The 19370-nt window shown below is 48.8% G+C and overlaps 1 protein-coding gene and 1 long non-coding RNA gene across 2 annotated transcripts in view; one reads left to right on the forward strand and one right to left on the reverse strand.

The window, feature by feature from the left end:
* UNC45B (unc-45 myosin chaperone B) overlaps positions 1-19370 on the reverse strand; it is a 32971-nt gene that overhangs the window by 13022 nt on the left and 579 nt on the right. Inside the window, exons 3-15 of the mRNA XM_077165157.1 lie at positions 19230-19302; positions 18620-18656; positions 17450-17625; positions 16229-16318; positions 14440-14607; positions 13373-13541; positions 11416-11586; positions 8763-8934; positions 4777-5077; positions 3429-3523; positions 3096-3237; positions 2189-2329; positions 26-153 (exon numbers count right to left, since the gene is read on the reverse strand). Coding sequence (XP_077021272.1) covers positions 26-153; positions 2189-2329; positions 3096-3237; positions 3429-3523; positions 4777-5077; positions 8763-8934; positions 11416-11586; positions 13373-13541; positions 14440-14607; positions 16229-16318; positions 17450-17625; positions 18620-18656; positions 19230-19302 — 1863 coding nt within the window. The remainder of the gene's footprint in view (positions 1-25; positions 154-2188; positions 2330-3095; positions 3238-3428; positions 3524-4776; positions 5078-8762; positions 8935-11415; positions 11587-13372; positions 13542-14439; positions 14608-16228; positions 16319-17449; positions 17626-18619; positions 18657-19229; positions 19303-19370) is intronic.
* Positions 932-18409, forward strand: LOC143687818 (uncharacterized). Its single transcript, XR_013177690.1, has 4 exons — positions 932-1151; positions 9241-9314; positions 9882-10051; positions 18224-18409. It is a non-coding gene; the product is annotated as an uncharacterized LOC143687818 (long non-coding RNA).

The following is a 19370-nucleotide window of genomic DNA, read 5'->3' on the forward strand; positions in this document are numbered from 1 at the left end:
CCCTCCAGGCCCCTGAGACCCACACCTGGCCAGCAGCTCCTTTGTCTGGTCGGTGAGGATGGCGCTGTCCGCCTTCACCATGCAGGCCAGCGCAGAGATGACGCCTGTCTTCAGAAGCCGCTTCACCCGCAAATCTATAAAATCCTTCTTGTCCTGGGGAGATGAAAGGGTGACATCTATATTGGAATCTAAAAATGGTGCGTTTCTGATTTCTTTGGGTGTGCCGAACAAAGGCCCTTTATTTGAATAAAGATGCCCACGTCCTAATCCTCAGAACCTGCGAATACGTTACCTTCCACGCACAAGGGACTTGGCCGATGTGACAAAGATATGGGTGTGTGTGTGGGATAATCATGTGCCTGATGTGATCACAAGGGTCTTTATAAAAGGGAGGTGGGAGGATCAGAGTCAGTAGTAAGTGATGTGGCAACCGAAGTAAGAGGTTGGAGTGTTTCGAGGACAAGGTTATAAGTCAAGGAATGCAGGTGGCCTCTAAAAGCTGAAAAAGACAAGGAGTCCCCCAAGGAGCCTCCAGAAGGAACCAGCCCTGCTGCCACGTTGACTTTATAGCTCACCAAGACTAATTTTAGATTTCTGATCTCTAGAGAATCAATTTGTGTTGTTTTAGGTCACTGTGTTTGTAGTACTTTGTTGCAGCAGCCAATGGGTTGCTGTTGTGTTCATCAGAACATCTTCTCTTTTCCGGTGCTCCCCAACCCCAGCACAGAAGCTGAGTAGCTGATAGGGTACGGACATGAATTCCAGAGACTTGCATTCACAGAGGAGTGAAATGAAAACAAGATAATCCAAAACACTAGATGATCCTTAAATTACTTTTTTTTTTCCGCAAAAGTCTCCTCCATTGGGGAGGGCAGGGTATAGGGAGCGGGTAGGAGATAGGGAGAAACTGAAGCTGATGTAACAATGGATTGTGTCTTCTTGGAATCCCACAGTCAGCCCCAGGTAGAACAGTCACTACAGATCATCCTTGGAGCGGCTGGGAAGAGGCTGACAGCCATGAACAATCTCTAGCAGCAACATGGGAATGTCACAACTACGGACAAGCTCTACACCCCTTGCCTGGATGAAACACTGTGAAGCTTTTTTTTTTATATGCTATATGGCAGGGTCACATGTCATTATTTCTCCATGTGAGTTTCCCATTATTGCAGTACCTTTTGTTGAATTTTTTGTTTCTTTGTTTTGCTTTTTTCTTTGTTTTGGGGAAAGTGCATGGACTGGGAATTGAACTCAGGTCTCGCACGTGGCAGGCAAGAATTCTACCACTGAGCTACCCTTCCACCCCCACTATGCAGCTTTCAAAAGTGATTCTGAGAGAGTGGGCCACAGTGGCTCAGCAGGCAGAGGGCAGAGTTTTCACCTGCCATGCCGGAGACCCGGGTTCGATTTCCAGTGCCTGCCCGTGCAAAAACAAAAAAAAGTGATTCTGAGAATGACATAGTGATGAGGAAAACACAATGTATTTTCCCAAAATTGGGCACAAAATGATAACTACTTTCTGATTATAACTCTGAGAGGAAAAAAATGCCCAGGAAATTTTGAATACTCTGTTGGATAATATATAAAACTGCCAACAGTGGTCATGTGCAGATGTTGTAATTATGAGTGGTTATTTTCTTTTCTCTATTGTGTACTTTTTTTGTTTATTTTGCAACACGGTTATATTACTTTATCATTAAAAAAATACTAAATGATTTTACTGCCTGGGACTAGAATGCATATGTTCATATGCGAATCACATACAGATTATACTCCTGTGCGCCACAGACATTAGGGAGGGCCCCAGGGACTCTGTGACATCTGGGCTAATGCCCCTCCTCCCCCCATTATTCCTACTTCGCATCCACATCTCCAAATCCAGATTTCCCAGAAAAAAAATAACATTTTTGCAAATGTCATACACACGAAGCAAAATTGCCCCAAATCCATGAGAGCGACAAATATAAATTGTGAAATGCTCATCTTGGCTCCATGTTTCTTCAGATTATAAATTCCTGCCCCCAACCAGAGAAAATTAAAACAGAAAACACATGAGTGCCCCCCAGTGGGGGAATTGAACATTCCCACCTTCTGTTTACCTCATCCCAAATGGCCTCACACCCGCAGGGCCCAGCACGTCCCTTTCGGGGGTCTGGAGGCGCTGACCCCCTCCAGCCGCAGTGCCCACCTTGGGGTGCTCCTCGGGCACGTGTTGTTTGGAGAACTTGGCAAGCTGCACGAGCTCGGGGATGACCTCCTTGACGTCGTAGCTGTTGGTACAGTTAACCAGGGTGGTGGCCACCGAGTACAGGACAGTCTTGTCATTGGTCTGGAGGCACCAGGTGGGAGGCACAGGGGGAAGGAGGAGACCACAGAGTAAACCTCTGCCTCCGAGATGGCAGTGCACGCGGCCGGCAGGCTGGTACGGGCGGGGCGGGGCTGGTGTGGGTACCGCTCGGAAGAATACAAGAGGCACAGGGGCAGAGGGCCCTGGCTCTGCTCATAAAGCGTGGGCAGAAATTCCCTTTACGCCCTCAGTAGCATCCCGACAGTCTTCTGAGTGAGCTCTTTGCTTCGTGCCTCTTTCCAAAACCCAGTCCCACAGGCGTTCCCATCTGACTTGGGGAGAAGGCAGGGGGAGCTGCACAGTCTCCAGTCTGGCTCTGGTGGAAATTCCCTCCCACATCTCCTCCCTTTACTGGTGGAAAGAGCTGGGGAGTTGGTCTGAAGGGGAAGGAAACATGCTGGGAGGAGCCAGGAGGTAGGGAAGGGACCCAGAAGTGGCTGGGCACTGCCTCTCGAGGCCTCAGACCTACTTCCTGAGGGACCAGAAAAAAATACTGTCCTCTCATTCATCTCCCCCACTGCCTGGAAGGCATAAAGAGTTGTGAGCCCATTTCACAGTCCGGTAAGATGAGGACCAGAAAGAGGAAATGAGCAACCCAGGTTTACATGGGAACTAAGGGGAGGAGCCAGGATGAGACCCAGGGATCCACCACAGGCTCAGTGGAAGAGGGGTGCAGCATATCAGACCCAGTGGGCCTGGATCTGGAGGGGACCACAGACTTGAGGTCAGAGGTTAGGCCCAGACTCGCCTTGGCCAACTCAAACATGGCCTGCAGCGCAGGGATGTCCTGGACAAAGTCGTCCTTCACGTCAGCGTCCAGCGTGAGGTAGGCCAGGCCCTCGACGGCCCAGCGCCGGGTCCGCGTGTCTATGGACGCATTGCACAGCCACCTGGAAGTGGGGAGGGAGAGGCCTGGGGGAAGCGAGGGGCACTTGGGTTGAGGGGGTAAAGGGGTTCCAGGCGGTGGGTAGCAGCTGAGGGGCCCTTCACGACCTGGAGTCCACTAGGGCACACCCCAGAGACACCCCTGCAGGGAACCCAGCGACAAGGAGGAGGACCTGGGGAAACGGAACCCCCTTACCTGCGACACTGTTTGGCCAGCTTCTCCGTGGACCCTTCAGCAAACTGCCTGAGACCATAGTCTGTGCCGCCCGCGGAGCCGAGCTTACAGAGCCCCTGCAGAGGAGGCGAGACGGTGGCCTCGCAAGGTCGGAGACACCAGGGCTCGGGACAAGGCCTTGCTCCAACAGTTCCCTGGGGCGGGAACACCTGGCCCCTTTTCCTTTGCCTGGAGAAACCTCTATGTACTTTCAGAACCCAGCTTCTGAGATGCCTTTCCTGATCCTTCCAGGTAAGAGCCGATGTCCACAAAGCTGGAGGTTTTTAACCTGCCCTCTATCCTCGTGGTTTTGACCCCATGGATATTTCATTCCTGCCATTCTGGAAAGTCAGCATAAGGTAACGCTGCTGAACACTTAAGTGGTTACAAAAGTGAACATCCTTGTTCTTAGGAAACGGACGGGGAAGCACGAAGTGCTCAGGACTATGATGAATGCAGCCTACTCGTGAATGTCCAGAAGACAGAGAGACAGACAGACGGCAAATAGAGAGACAGAGGATGATATGGCAAATGTGTCGAAATCTTAATAGCTGGTGGATTTGGGTATCTGGGTGGTGGGCATGGGTTTTGTATTATTTTTGCAGCTGTGTCTCGTAAGTTTGAAAGCTTCCAAATAAAAATATTTTTTTTAAAAGAGATAATGCTACTGATATCTAAAACTGCAATGGTAAAACTTATCAGCACAAAATCTGGCAGAGACGTCATATCTTGTGGGTAACTAATTTAGATGTGTGAAATTTTGCCCAGGAAAAGATTGGACTCTTGTTAGGGGAAAAAAAGTCTTCCATGAGAGAAACCTCACCATGGCAGATGCTAAAATTGGTCTTGAAAAAGTGACGTGAACTGAAAAACGGATCATTTTTTTGCATCAGTGAAGATGCAAATCTTCACTGTAATGTTTACAAGATAAAGAAAAGATGAATGAAAAGAATTTTGTTACAATGAAAATGGAAAAATTGAAATAGCTTAACCTTGCCACATTATAACTGGTTAAAAAAACAAACTGGCTTTTTGGAGTGTGCTCTGAAAATATGTTCTGGACGAAAACCCAGCAGCCCCTCAGCCTCAGTCTTCCGTAGGCGTGGAGGCTGACGTCTGGGGTTTGCAGTGGGGTCTGCCATTCTGAACCTCCGCTCTCACGGCCCCTTGGTACATGTCCCATAATGGAATGGGTCACCCTGTTCTGCAGGGGCCTGTGGGTGGGTGTCCGTCCCCTGGGACAGGGACAACTCAGGGACAGAGGTCACCTCATCGATCCCAGGGTCCCAGGGGCCTGGTGCTGCTAAACGGGTGCTACCCAGCTACTCACCACCAGAGTGCGGATTTTTATCTTCTCATTTTTGGTGGTCTTGTAGATGTCCTTGAGCAGCGACACACCATTGGTGATGATGAAGCTGGCGCGGCTGAGCTTGGTGGAGGCATGGATGAGGGCCTCCACGGCCACCAGCTGGTCTTGCTCGCGCTCCGAGCCACACAGTGCCACCATCATCTCCATCATGCCTTTCAGCCCCAGCAGCTGATTGCCCAGGTCGAAGGGGCCCTGCAGGATCCCGGACACCGTCTGGATGGCACTGACGTTCTTGTCCATGTCCTGAGGGTCAAACTTTCCCCTGAAACAGAGGGCAAGTGTGGACAAGAGGACTGGTCCCGTGGGGGTAGAAAGAGAATGGGATTTGCAGGCAGACAAAGGTTTGGATTTGTGTCCTGCTCTGCCATGCATGTGCTGTGTGACCTTGGACAATTCATTGAACCTCTCTGATCTGCAGCTTCTTACTGAGGATGATTCCACTACTTAGAGTCGTTGTGAGGACAGATGATATAACAGATGTGTCATAGGTTGGGTCCCCCAGGAAGCAGACTCTGAGATGGACATTGATTTGCAGGGATGTATTAGGGAGACCTCTTGGGCAGGAAGCAGGACTGGACAGAGGGAGCAGCTGGATTGCAGAACAGTCACCACAGAGCCTCAGCTTGTGAAGGGCCCTGAAGTGGGGTCGCCATTTAGAGTTTTTCTGAGCTGGGGTGAGGGACAAATCAGTGTAGGCTGCTACCGAGGGAAGGGTGAGGCAACTCTCCCTTAGCTAAGGCAGTTTCTGAAGAGAGATGACAGCTGAAAGCTGTCGGCCAGCACCTTCCCAGCAGCTGGGGGACTAAACCTTTCAGACCTGAGTGGGGCTGGAGTGCAACCCAGCACAGGACAACAGGAAAGGGCACGTATGGTGCCTGGCGCCGGATCACTCCACAGTGTGGCCGACTCAGGGCGTGGCCTGCCAGGTGGAGGTGTGGACTGGATGACCCGGAAGTTTCTGCCTCGCCATCGGGAGCTGTTAGCTACTCTATGGGGGACCCTCTGTGCGTGGACATCAGAGTTCACACGCCTTGATCCTTTGGAGATCTGCCCACGCAGGTTTAATGTGGGGAGTCAGAGCAGATGCACATGGAAATGCATTTTTGTGTAAATGAAGGAAGGCAGCGTGGACTAGCCAGAAGTCCATATGGAGAGCCAGAGACCCGGGCTCTGGTCCCACAGGGACCTCTGACTTGCCAGGTGACCCTGTGAAGTGGGGAGAGAGTCAACTTTGGAAGCTCCAGGAGCCCCTCCAGTTCTGGCGTTCCAAGTCCTGCACCTCCCCTCCATTCCCCCGGAAACCAAGAGAACCCAGAGCCTTTCACATCACTTGGGCTCTGCCTTTTAAACTGCCTCCTGACACCGCCTAGCAGGGGGTGTCACTTGGGCCTGCTGCTTCCCCTTGGCTGAAGGACAGCCCTGGGTGTCATTTGTTGAATGCGGCCACCCCACCGCCCTCAGCCTTAGGTAACTCATCTGGGGCAAGTCCTGTGCAGAAGACCCAGGTGGCCTCAATCAAAAGCTCGGCCCAAACAAGGACCAGCCGGGTGACATTTACTGGAATCCTTTTGGGACCTCTTGAGACACTCAAGAGGAGTTAGCAGTAAAAGCTAAAGCTTAGGCAGAGAAAGACCTGGGAAACCAGGAGGAGATTTAAGGGAACCAAAGTCAGGGGTTATCAGAAGCAATGGACTAGAGCAACTACGATTGGTGTTTACATTTAAAGAGTTTTTTTTTTTTTAAAAAAAGATTATGTGATAGAGCCTACGTGACCCCTCAAAGCCTAAAAAATATTAACACAGTTTTGCCCTTTACAGAAAAGGTTTGCTGACCCATAGGGTAGAGAAAGGGAAAAAGAGAGAAGGCAGTATCTTCACTTGCCTAGAACTCACCTGGGGTGCTTTTTTAACATGCAGCTTCCTGAGCCGCACCCAGTCAAGGGAAGGTGTACTGGTTTGAAAGGAAGTATGCCCCCTAAGAAAAGCCATGTTTTAATATAAATCCCATTTCATAAAGGTAGAATAATACTATTCAATACTGTATGTTTGAAACTGTAATGAGATCATCTCCCTGGATGATGTGATTTAGTCAAGAATGGTTGTTACACTGGATTAGGGGATGACATGTCTCCACCCATTTGGGTGGGTCTTGATTGGTTTATTGGAGTCCTATAAAAGAGGAAATATTTTGGAGAATGAGAGATTCAGAGAGAGCAGAGAATGCTGCAGCACCACGAAGCAGTGAGTCCACCAGCCAGCAACCTTTGGAGATGAAGAAGGAAAATGCCTCCCAGGGAGCTTCATGAAACTGGAAGCCAGGAGAGAAAGCTAGCAGATGATGCCGTATTCACCATGTGCCCTTCCAGCCAAGAGAGAAGCCCTGACTGTGTTCACCATGTGCCTTCTCATTTGAGAGAGAAACCTGAACTTCATCGGCCTTCTTGAATCAAGGTATCTTTCCCTGGATGCCTTAAATTGGACACTTCTATAGACTTGTTTTGATCGGGACATTTTCTCGGCCTTAGAACTGTAAACTAGCAACTCATTAAATTCCCCTTGTTAAAAGTCGTTCCGTTTCTGGTACATTGCATTCCAGCAGCTAGCAAACTAGAACAGAGGGGCTGGCCCCAGATATCTGAATAATTTACAAGCCCCACCCACCCACCATGATTCTTATGCACAGTGAAGTTTAAGATGTGTGGGAATAAAGGATAAAATGACCAGGCAGCAGTAGGAGGCAAAAGGAGAGGACAAAGAAAGAGAAACAGAGACCCAGAGGCAGCACCTGAATCACGCTGACGATGCAGCAGCAGAAGGAAGACCCAGGAACCCTGATGACGGCCTGGCCACCTGTCTGGTCTGCAAAGCCACAAAGTTCTACTCTTCTCTAGAACCAGGTCTCCCTCCTGGACTAGCACATACCTACTCTCTTCAACCACAGGAGCCTGTGGGCGTGGTAAAATATGTCTAAAAGATATTATGCCAGTGTTCATTGTAGCATTATTCACAAGAGCCAAAAGGTGGAAACAACTCAAACGTCCATCAGCGAAAGGGTAAACAGAAGGTGGTAGGTATATAGAGACAATGGAATAGTAGTCGGCCACAAAAAGGAGTGAAGTCCTGATACATGCTACAATAGGGATGAACCCTGAAGACAGCATGCTTAGTGAAAGAAGGCAGACACAAAAGGACAGATATTGTACGATTTTACTTGTATGAAATATATAGAATAAACGAATTCACAAAGATAGAAAGTAGATGAGAGGTTACAAAGGGCTGGGTGGGGTGGGGGGCTGGTGGAATGGGAGTTATTGTTTAATTGGTACAGAGTTTCTGTTCTGGAGGATGAAAATGTTTCAGTAATGGAAGGCAACACGACATTGTAAAAATAATTAGTGCCACTGACTTGTACCCTTAAAAGTGGTTAAAATGGCAGATTTCAGGTATGTATATGTCACCACAATAAAGAAAATAATTTGATACTCTTCCCTTCAAAAGGTGGAGCCTAATTCTCCCCCCTTGAAGGTTGGCCAAACTTAGTGACTCGCTTCTGGTGAACGGGATGCTGCAGAAGTGATGTGTGTGAAGGTCCCTCTCTCTCGGCTGCCAGGTGGTGAAGCCCGTAAGCAGCATGCGGGGCGGTCCACATGGGGAGGAACCCAGGCCTCCCACCAGCACCAACTTGCCAGCCCAGTGACTGCGCCCACTTGCATCAGATCTTCCAGCTCCCCCAAGCCTTCGGACGGTGGCACCCTAGCTGACAACGTGATCGCAACTTCCTGAGAAACCCCAAGCCAAGACCACCCAACTAAGGCACTTCCAAATTCCTGCCCCACTGTGTGATAAGAAGTGGCTACTGTTGTTCTAAGCCACTAAATTCCGGGGTGATTTGTTACACAGCCACAGAGGACTGATATAGAGCCCCGCCCGGGCCGCCAGGGCACTCACGTGATGTACTCCTCACAGATCTTGCGGAAGTGCTCACGCTCTGGGTCACAGCGGAGGTCGTCGTAGAGCTTGCTGATGAGGACAGAGGCCAGCATGCGGGTGTTGTCGGTTAGGGGCAGGCAGGACGGCAGTTCTGGGACCTGCCCCGCCACCTTCAGGATCTTCCTCAGGCCTACAGGAGAGACGGGTGTGAGGCTCCTGCTGGGCTCTGGCCTTGCCAACATGCCCACTCCATCGCTGGGGACTTCGCCAGCCTCCCTCCAGCCCTGTCTCTAGGCCGCACGCAGGGCTCGCCCAGACCAGAGAGCACCGGGCGGGGCCAAGAGATGCAGCTGCCCCCTGAGACCCTCTTGCGGCCTTTGTCATCATATCACAAAGTCAAGACTAGTGGATCTCAAAGGACTCAACCAGGGCTAACGTTCTGTAGTTTGAAGTATAATCTTCCTCAAATACTACCTCATTTTCTGTTTTCCCCTAGGCCTCAGCGTCCTTGTTTGTAAAATGGGAATACTACTATCTACCTTACAGAGTTTGAGGATTCAATGAAATAAGGTATGGAAATTGCCAGTGCCAATCCTGACACATCATTACCACTCGATAAATATTTCCTATCACTACTTGTTGTTGTTATTGCTATTCCATCCCTTCTCTTCTTTGAAGAATCCTTAATGGTGTCTCTTTACACATGAGGCTAATTCAATTAAAAAGTCACGTATTGGAGTGCACGGGTAGCTCAGTGGGAATTCTGGGCTACCATTTGGGAGACCTGAGTTTGCTTACTGGCCCATGTACTCCAAAAAATAAAAAAAAGGAGAAGAAGAAGTCATGTACTTGAACAATTTAACGAACGAGTGAATGAATCAATGAGCCCTTTTTAGTCACTGCCTACCAAAATAAAAGACACAGCCCTGACTCAAAAGACACCCAATGCAATAGGGAAGACACAGAGAACGATTACGATAAGGTATAATAAGTGCAGTGATTCCACGGCAGATGGGGTGATTCACTCCAACAGAACAGGGATTGTAGTTTATTTTGAACATGTACAACGTACAGAGAGCTTTATATACTTTTCCTCATTTAATCCTAACAATAGGCCTCCTTGTTCCCATTTTGCAGAGCAGGAAACCAAGACTTGGAGAAGTCAAAGGACACTCTCCCAATAACATCCGATTTCAGAGCCCTTGATGTTGACTGTTAATTCTATGCTACTTCTGGGACAGCAGACTGCTTGGCTTCACAACCAGGTGTTAGAGGCAGCTAGGAGGGATGCCAGCTTGCTTGTACAAGTAAGTGGGGAGAGGGACATTCTAGCTAAAGGCTGGAAGGCCGGAAACTCCAGGTGTTAGGAAGGAATTTAAAGGACTGCAGTGTAACAGGAAGGAGGCTGGCCAGGCTCCCAAAAGCCCCCATCATGACCTCCCAAGACCTTTCCAATCTCGTCTCCCACTCTTCCTAGTCACACTAGTGAGCATCTTATTTCTCTTCTGTTAGAACACTGTGGACCTCCTCCTTGCGGGTCTTTGTCCCTCCTCTGACCCAAAAGCTCCCTTGAGACTTGACACCCTGATTGCCCCCCACCCAAGTTTCCCAGCCCAGCCTGCATTACATTAATGCCTCAGCATGCAGCCTTTCATTTACATGCCAGAATCTTAAAATGCTCCTTATTTTCACCTAAGCACTACTCATTTTGATGTCCTTAAACAAAGGAGCTCTCCACTCCTCCCCATTCCATAAATGGCACGGCTGGACCTAGACCTTAGTGCAAAGAGAAACAGGTTTGCTGCTGTTGCTCAGCCTTCTCGATACAGGCAAAGAAGAGCAGGACCAGGGGGACAAGTGGGGGGTGGGGGGATTTCTGGAGGGACTTTAGCACTACAGTAATTTTAAAAAAATTTTTGGGTGCGTGGGCTGGGAATCGAACACAGGTCTCCCGCACGGCAGGTGAGCATTCTACCACTGAAGCACCCGTGCAGCGAACACTGTGATAATCTGTTAAAAGTCAAAGCCCTTGCACATATACTTTGCTGAGCTCTGTAAAAACCAAACAAATGAAATGCATATTGTATGATAATAAATTTCAAGCTGATAAAGGCTGACTTGAACCGTTTAGACTAAGATATGGTCTCTATATAAAAAAAACTGCTGGGAGACTCTATCGCTGCAGATTACAAAGCAACAAGCAAGATTCTTGAACAATTAAAGAAGTTGAATCTGGAGAGGAGTAACACCAGGGAGCTGACCAATTTAGTGAATATTGGCTAGAAGGTTTTTACTGTGCTTTATATAGGGTATATTTGTATATAAGAAGGGATGCCACTCCTTCCTTCTTATAAAGTCTATGAAATAGTTTGCCAACCATGAGACTTGAGGAGTCTTACCCCCAAGGTTGGCGAAGAGATCTGTTTGGTTTTTGGCACTTGCCCCCATTGTTAGGTACCTCCCCCCAGGTGTGTTATGGCCTGGAATTCAAAGCCTTGACCTACACCAGCCCACAGGTGGGTGCTAATATGCTAATGTCTCTTCCTGCCTTTTCGGTGCTGACTGAAGTTTTCCCTCAGGCAGGGCCACACTCTTCCACTTCTGATCAGTGTCAGGTACCCTGTGCACCCTCAAAAGACCGGAGTGAGCCCCGAACCCTCGACCTGCTCACCATTGTCCACCACGTAGATGGTGCGTGAGTTGTCGTGGATGGCCAGGTCCTTCCTGGGGACGTTCTTATTGAGCAGGTTCAGGGCCTGGTCCCTGCCCTGGCCTGACACCTTCTTGCTGACCAGCATGTCCAGCAGGTGGCTGGTGATCAGCCTCAGGTCCTTCTTGGAGTCTGAGGAGCCAGAGGACAGGGGGAAATAAAGAAGAGTAAGGAGTCTCCATTACATGGGCCCACGAATGGCAGAGGCTTCTAGAAGGACTCTGGAAATACCAAATCCGCAGTTCCTGGGTATTTGAATCATTCCCCCCATCCCACCCCCAAAATGGGGGAAACCCCTAGAAAACACCCCCAATGGGTCCTTCGGTCACTCCTTGAACACTGACTTCTGTTCTTAGTCCTTGAACGGCTCTGATTCTTGGAACTTTTCTTTGCTCCCCAGGCAAAGACTGGCAGGAATTCAGGGACAATTTATGAAGTTTTTAATAAACTGGTTTAATAAAATATTTTCTGGAAAGGAAATCTGTACTCCTTACAGACATTCTACCCCTACTAGACTCTGATGTGGTAGGAGCCTAGACGCAGAGCCATTGCCTCCGATGCCAGAACTTCCCTGCCCACCGGTGGATCTAACAGGCACCTGCCTTTTCGTGCACTGCCCTGTCTGACCTCCCTAGACTTGGAGACTTTCATCCTTACTCTAGGCTGGAGCCCTGCGGAAGGCAAGTAGTCAGGAAGGTAAAAGAAAAGCTTAGATCCCCAACAGATAAAAGAGGCAGTAACGTGAATAAACCATTCAAAGACAAAGAAACCCAAAGGCTAACAAAGATAAATAAAAATGGCCAAGCTCACTAGTGATTTATTCCAAAAAGATCATTTTTGGAACAGGAAAATGTCTTCAAGAATGATAATATTCATACTGATTATATATGTAGAACAGAATGAGCATATATTAAGAATGTTTGTGTTTCATTCTTGTAATTTTTTAAAATTAAATTTAAAAAAAGAATGATAATATTCAAATCTGGTGAGAGTGTTTGGAGACAGAGTCTCCCATCTGCAATTGATGAGAGTATAAATTGCTGTACTTCCTGGAAAGGAATTTGTAAGAAAGATGAAGAAAGAACCTTGGGTATGCTCATAGCCTTTGACCTAGTACTCCCATTTCTAGGAATCTATACCAAGGAAATAATTGGAAATGCAATTCCAATTGCATTTACGTAAAGAATAGCTATTGTGTTTTTAAAATAATGCATGCAAAATTGAAAACCATCTAAATCTCCAATAATTCAAAGCTGATTAATGAATTATGATACATCCATACAATGGAATATTATCTAACTTTTAAAAATTAAGCTTCTGTGAGTAAACCTGCCTTCAGAGATGCATTCAGTCAGAGCAGGGGCATCTGAAATGATAAAATGATGCCTCGGGCTTAGGAAGAAGTGTGAGTCTATGTGCACATGCGGGGATGAGATAATGTAAAATTGATAATTACTAAGGTCAAAAGTAACCCTTTTTAAGAATAGTAAGTGATACACAATGGTATAAATACACAAGTATAGTATTTTGTGTGTGTGTGTGGGGGAAGTACACAAAACTTTCCATAGCAGAATTTCAATTTTGTTAAATTATAGACATATAGACAGTCAGACAGATAGATAGATGGGAGGGGGAGAGAGAGGGAAGACTGGAAGGAAGGATACACAGGCAGTAGTAAATTGTGGTTTTCTGGAGGGGGTGTTTACAGGGTTTTTTTTTCTTCCTTTTTGCATACTTCTGTAGTATCCCAAATTTTTCCAATAAGCCTCTGTTACTTTCATAATCAGAAAATGAATATATCGTAAAAACTAAAACCAGCCACCTCCGCAGATGGGGGAATGCCCAGCCAGAGGTGGTGACTGACCCTCCCGCTCCCCTGCCCACCTTGAACCAAAACTGGGTAGAAAATGTCTCCTACCCAGAACCAGGGCCTCCTCCTTCCCTCGATGCTCCCGCTTGTCCTCCCCAGACAGGGAGTCAATGATGGCCTGGAGCAGGTTGCAGACAGCTAGAGACATCTCGTCGCTCTCCACAGCCATGAGACTGCAGATGCGGTCCACCCGCACCGCGTGCAGCACCGCTGTGGCCTGGATCCCCAGTGAGAAGGCCTGGTCAGCTGCCCTGCAGGTTGCCGCCCGAAGATAACCTCCCGCACCTGCCACGCCGCGGGGAACTAGCCCAGCAGCCACTGCCCCTCCTGGCCCGGGAAGGCTGTAACACAAGCAAGGCCCTTTCTAGAAGCCTAGAGCCACACTGCCCAGTGTAGTGGCCACACACCACCTGGACCACGGGGCACTTAGCAGTGTGGCAAGTCCAAACCGAGATGTGCCGTAATTGTAAAATACACATTGGATTTCACTGACTCAGTGTGAAAAAGAAAGTAAAATACATCAGCAATAATTTTTATATTGATTACATGTTAAAATGATAATTTGGATATGTTGGATTCAATATGGTATGTTAAAATTAATTTCACCTGCTCCTTTTAATTTTTTGAATAAATTTCACCTGTTTCTTTTAATTTTTTTTTAATATGTGTGTAAGAAAGTTTAAATGTGCACATGTGCTCACCTTATATTTCTATTGGACAGTGCTGGCTCCTTCCTCTCATTCTTGGGCACCCCACCCACCCACCCACCCAGGAGCAGACTAAGAGGGGCACCTTGACTGTTCCAGTGAGATGAATGCCCCCCCCCCCCGTTTTAGGACCTGTCACCTCCCTTTGTCATAGCCTTTGAGTTCAGCTCTTTTCCATAAGCCAGTTTTAATAAACTCATCATAGTCAAACCCATTTCCAGGTCATAGGAAAAAGGGGGTGTACTCTATAGAATCCTGGCCCATATGACTAAGGTGGGGGAGGGTCACTTTAGACTTTGCATCGGAGTCTATTTGTGCCACCCAGAGCCCTGCCCACAGGCTGCCCTCCAGATGCGCCGATGGCTGCCACCCAGGCCAAGCACCCCACCCCTCACCGCTGGTCCGCACCCTCGCTCGGTGGCCATTGCACATGCCCGAAAGGGTCCTCACTGCAGCCAGCACCAGCTCAGGCTTCTTAGTGTCCAAGAGCTGGAGCAGCAGGGTGACCCCATTGTTCTGGAAGATCCGCTCAGCCCCTGCATCCTCACGGCCCAGGACGATGAGGTTGTTGGCGGCCTGAAGGAGGGAAGGGACATGAGGGTCGGGGGACACAGGGCTATGAGGCCTTGGCTATAGGCCTGGTACAGAGGCTGGTCTTCAAATCATCTGCATCTCCTTTGACTTTATAATCCTACTCGTGGAAACATAGCCCAAGAACATAATTCAAAAGAAGAAATAAAACAACCTGCAGAAAATCAAATTTGATGGAATACATTATTGCAGCTATTAAAGTCATAAATGGAAAAACAACAGAGCAACCTGGAAAAAATTCATAAGCAGAATTCAAATTATATGTTCACTCTGATTGCACTTATGTTAAAATAAACTACTGTGTATTATGCTTATGGAAGAGGGTTAGGAAAAAAGTAGGAAAATGAGGCATTTTTACACCAAACATTACTTTCCTTTAAAATTTTTCCTGGAACGTGGTTTTAACATTTTTTTGCTTGTTTATTATTTAGGGCAATCTGAAGTTATAGGGGTTCACGGGAAAGTGGAGGACGTGGGAGACTGGACAGGACTGGAAAGACTTGGGTTTGAGTTCCTGCTCTGTTATATGCTCTAGCTGTGTGACCTTGGGCAAGTCACAGCACCTCTCTGGTCCCCAGATTCCTCCTCTGCAATTTAGGGAATTGCGCTAGAAGGTTCCTGAATTCCTCCTTACCCCAAAGCCTTCCAACTTGAGGATACATATATATTAGATGCCTCCAGATCTGGACTGGGAATCCGCAAACAGGAACCAAGAACTGAAGGTTGTAGGAAGAACTCATGGGACAGGAGGCTAGGTAGGAGGTGGGAAAAAAGATGCAGACCGGGAAGCTGAGGAGGGGCTGACTAGAGGATTCCCAGGCCAGCAGAAACAGAACCATCATCATTCTCTATCCATCAAGGGCTTTGTACTTTTCAAAGCACTTTAACCTACAACAACTCATTAAGTTTTCCCAAGTGTTTGTAACAGAAAATGTTTGCATATTATATGCAAATTTATTGCAATTTATTGACCATAAAACCAACAAAAATTCCCCAGGCATTGCCTGTCAAGAGCTTTTAAATAAAATACACTCAAAATGTTCATGATTTAATATCCTCTGCAGAAGTACCAGATATGAACATGGAAAAAAAAAAAGGAAACAAATCTGATTAGGAAGATATTATGGGTAAACATTTTAATATTTCAAAATGCCTTTTTGCAATATTTTAAATGGAATAAACATTATTTTAATGTGACATTGTTTCTCGGGGCCGGGACTAGGGTGAGGAGAGTAAGGTACACAATTTGGGTGCCTTGGATGCGAAATTTAAGGAGGTGACAAAAAAGTCAATCATCAAGACAATAATCAAGGCAATATTTTTAAACATCAAAATTCAAGCAAAAAAAATCCATAATGGACAAAATACTTAAAATTTAAAGACAGGGTCTGGCCCTGCACTTGCATGACTCACCAGCCTCATCCTAATTCCTCTGGCCAGTTTTCCTCCCAGTTCTTCTAAGACGAGCCTCCCGCTCTTGGCCACCCACCCCGCCCCCAGTGGGGCTGAGCGGGTGCAGGCCTAGGGGCGGGGCCCACAGCGGGCGTGCAGTTACCGGGCGGGTTGGGAGCGCGCCCCCTGCTGGCGGGCATCGCCCGACACTCACCTTCTCCCGCTTCTCAGCCTCGCTGTTTTCGTCCAGGAGGATCTCAAACATCTTTTGTACCCTCGAGTCTGTGGAGAACTGCACGCGGAGCTGAGGAGAGAGGAGGGGTGGAGGGGCAGGTGGAGGTCCGCGTCATTCCTGTCTGCTTCCCATACAGTTCTGTTCAATAAATATCTGGGTATGGGCTCTGAGCCCTGGCTGATTCGTTCATTCATTCATTCATTTAGACATTCAGCAAACAGCCGTATGTGCCCGGCCCTGTTCTAGACGCTGAAGATAGAATGGTGAACAAAATGCAGTTCTTGTCCCCCAAAGCTTACAGTCTAAATACAGGCATTATCCCTTTTGATCATCACCCCAGTTTTAGAGTCTAGTAAACAATTAGCTGCTTGATATTTAAACAGGAATCAAAGCAGAAATATGTCCCCAGGATAAGGAAACGGAAGCAACTTCCAAGCACCTCTTCAAGCAGATTAAATCCTTACATCCGCATTTCCAGTCCCTCCCGCAGCCCACCCAGTCCCAGGCCTCTGAAGCCTCCACGGCATTACCCAGCTGGTCATCACCCCCAGATCTTGCCCCTTCTCCTGCGTCGCCACCAGCTTAGTTCCACACTCTCACCTGTTTCCACCCTGGGGCTCATCTCCTTGGGGACTGGGCGGGGGGGGGGGCTCTCATTTCCCCAGTCCTGAGTCAGTACTCTGGACAGTGGGCCGCGGCCCCACCGCTGGTTCCCCACATGTGGGAGATACTGAGTCTTGGAGCAAGGGGCTGAGTGATCAGTTGCCCTCCTGCTCTCATGGAGAGAAAACTGACAGCCCCGGGGGGTCCCTGAGGAGGTTGGCAGCTGAGCCAGGACTGGGTAGTGCGGGTCCAGCTTCACCCCCAAACCCCATCCATTTTCCTAGAAAAGATTTCATGTCCCTCCTGGCTCCTGATTCTCCTCTACGCCCTGTCAATGCCCCTGATTTTGAGGTAGCTCACACTTCCTTCTCCTCCCTGGAAGAGAGGAGAGGGCACATCTCAGATATACTAAGTTAAGATAAAAACATGAAAATAAAATAAAAGACTTCCACCTGGAACTTAAAAGGCCTGTGAGTTGTAATCCTGGTTGTCTCTTACCCTATATTTTTCTCTCATTTTTAAATATGGAGGTAGGCCTGGGCCCTTCCCTCCTAGGGGGTGGGGGTACAAAATGTTTGCGGGGCGGGACCGGCTTGCCTGCTCCTGGATGCTGGTGCTGAGCCGCCTCAGCGTCTCCTGGAAGTTCTGGTTCCGCGGCTCAAGGGTGGCACAGCGCTGCACGTCCTTAAACGCCTGGTCCAGCTTCCCCAGGTGCTCCAGAGCCTGGCATCGCCGATACAGAGCCTTGACGTCCGAGGAGTTGATGTCGATGGCTAGCGAGGGGAAGCAGGCAGGACCTCGGGGAGCCAGGTCCCAGGCCACCAGTCCTCACTTCCCCCAGCCTGAGGAATAGTGCTCTTGCCTGGCTGCTGTGTCACCCTTGGAGATCACCCACCCCCGTGGACTGTCAGCTAGCCCTGCCCGATTCCTACCTGAAGTATCTCCCTGTGACTTTGTCCTTTTACCCTATGTCCCGTCCTGGAATCCCCAAGATGAAATCCAATCCTCCTCCCTGTGACAACCTTGTGGGCATTTGCAGGCAGCTTCTGGTCCCACCCAAGCTTCTGGTCTGGGCTAAATATTGCTACTTCCTTCAACTGCTCCTCATATGACAGGTTTCCCATCCCTTCTCCAGCTCGTTCCCTCCCTTCTGAACTTACTCCAGGCTATCCTTGTTTCTCCTTAAAGATATGGTAACCAGCTCAAAACCCAACAGAGCCCTGTGTAGAGAACTCCTTTCATTCTGCATATTACATCCCTAAAATGCAGCCTAGAGGGAAGTCTCCCCATTTTGATCATGTGCTTATGTCTGTTCTCTATGAACTTGAAGCACTCCATAGCCAGCGCTAACTCCTGTTTATTTCTCCCCAGCATCTGCAGAGCAGCCTAAGGCCCTAGCATCTTGGGAGGACCTGGATCCCACCCAGTGGCCTGGATTGGTCTGATGTGCCCCGTTCTGGGATCCTCAGGACGAGCATTGCCTTTACCCCACAAAGCGGGCTGTGTCCATTATCACGGCAAAAGGATTCCCAGAGGCATTCCTTTAAGAAATAAATTGCCCCCAGATATTTATTCTTAACTCAATTTGCAGAACTGTGACTTGAGGGTAGCTTTTCTGGAGCTTTCCTGTTGTGTAAAGGATGATACACCCAAGTTCCTCCCACAGTGCCTGGGTGGAGAGTGTCAGGCACCACTTGGACAAAACACGGACCCAGTGGGGAAATCAGGGTTGGCTGTGAGGACAAGGTCAGGGAGAGGGGAACTCACCTCTTGATGCGTCTGAAGCTGCCTGAACGTAGCTCTCCTGAGATATGGAAAGAAGGCTTGGTTAACGTGGGCCCAATGCGGAGACAGCCAGAGTGTCCTGCAGTGAGGGAAAAGGCTGGACAGCACCTCTCTCTGGGCACAGAAAAGTGGATGAGCTTTGGCGCCAGGCAAACCTGGGTTTGAATCCCGACTCTGCTTTTCACTACCTGGGCAATCTGGGGCAAGTTAATTAAGCTCTCTGAGCCTCGAGTTTCCCGGCTACAAGATGGGATGACGACAGCCACCTCACCAGGCTGCTGTAACGATGCCACAGAATAACCTATGCAAAGCACCCAGGTGATGCCTGGCTCGGAGGTGTTCGTTCCATTGGGCTGATTCTGATCTGGATGAATTTCTGCCTTGACTGGACTCTCCAGACGGGTGGCTCAGGGTTGTCCCTTCAAGAAAAGGAGTGTGAATGTGTGTGCGTGTGTGTGTGGGGGGTGACTTCCCTCAACCTGCGGCCTCCAGGGGAGAGGGCTGGGATGATGCACAATGGCCTACTGGGGGGAGGGGCTGCCTCTACACACACTCCAGCCCCACCGGCCCTCAGCCCCACCCCGCCCCACACCGTTTTCAGGCCGCAGGCCGCCCGGTTCCGGTAGAGCGTAGCCAGCAGGGCCTTGTCCTCAGTCAGCTTCAGGGCCTGGCTGTAGCTCTGCACGGCGGCCTTGTAGTCGTGGCGCGGAACTCGGAGAGCGTGCCAGGGGCC

The sequence above is a fragment of the Tamandua tetradactyla genome, chromosome 6 (genome assembly GCF_023851605.1).
Source record: "Tamandua tetradactyla isolate mTamTet1 chromosome 6, mTamTet1.pri, whole genome shotgun sequence".
Classification (NCBI taxonomy): Eukaryota; Metazoa; Chordata; class Mammalia; order Pilosa; family Myrmecophagidae; genus Tamandua; species Tamandua tetradactyla.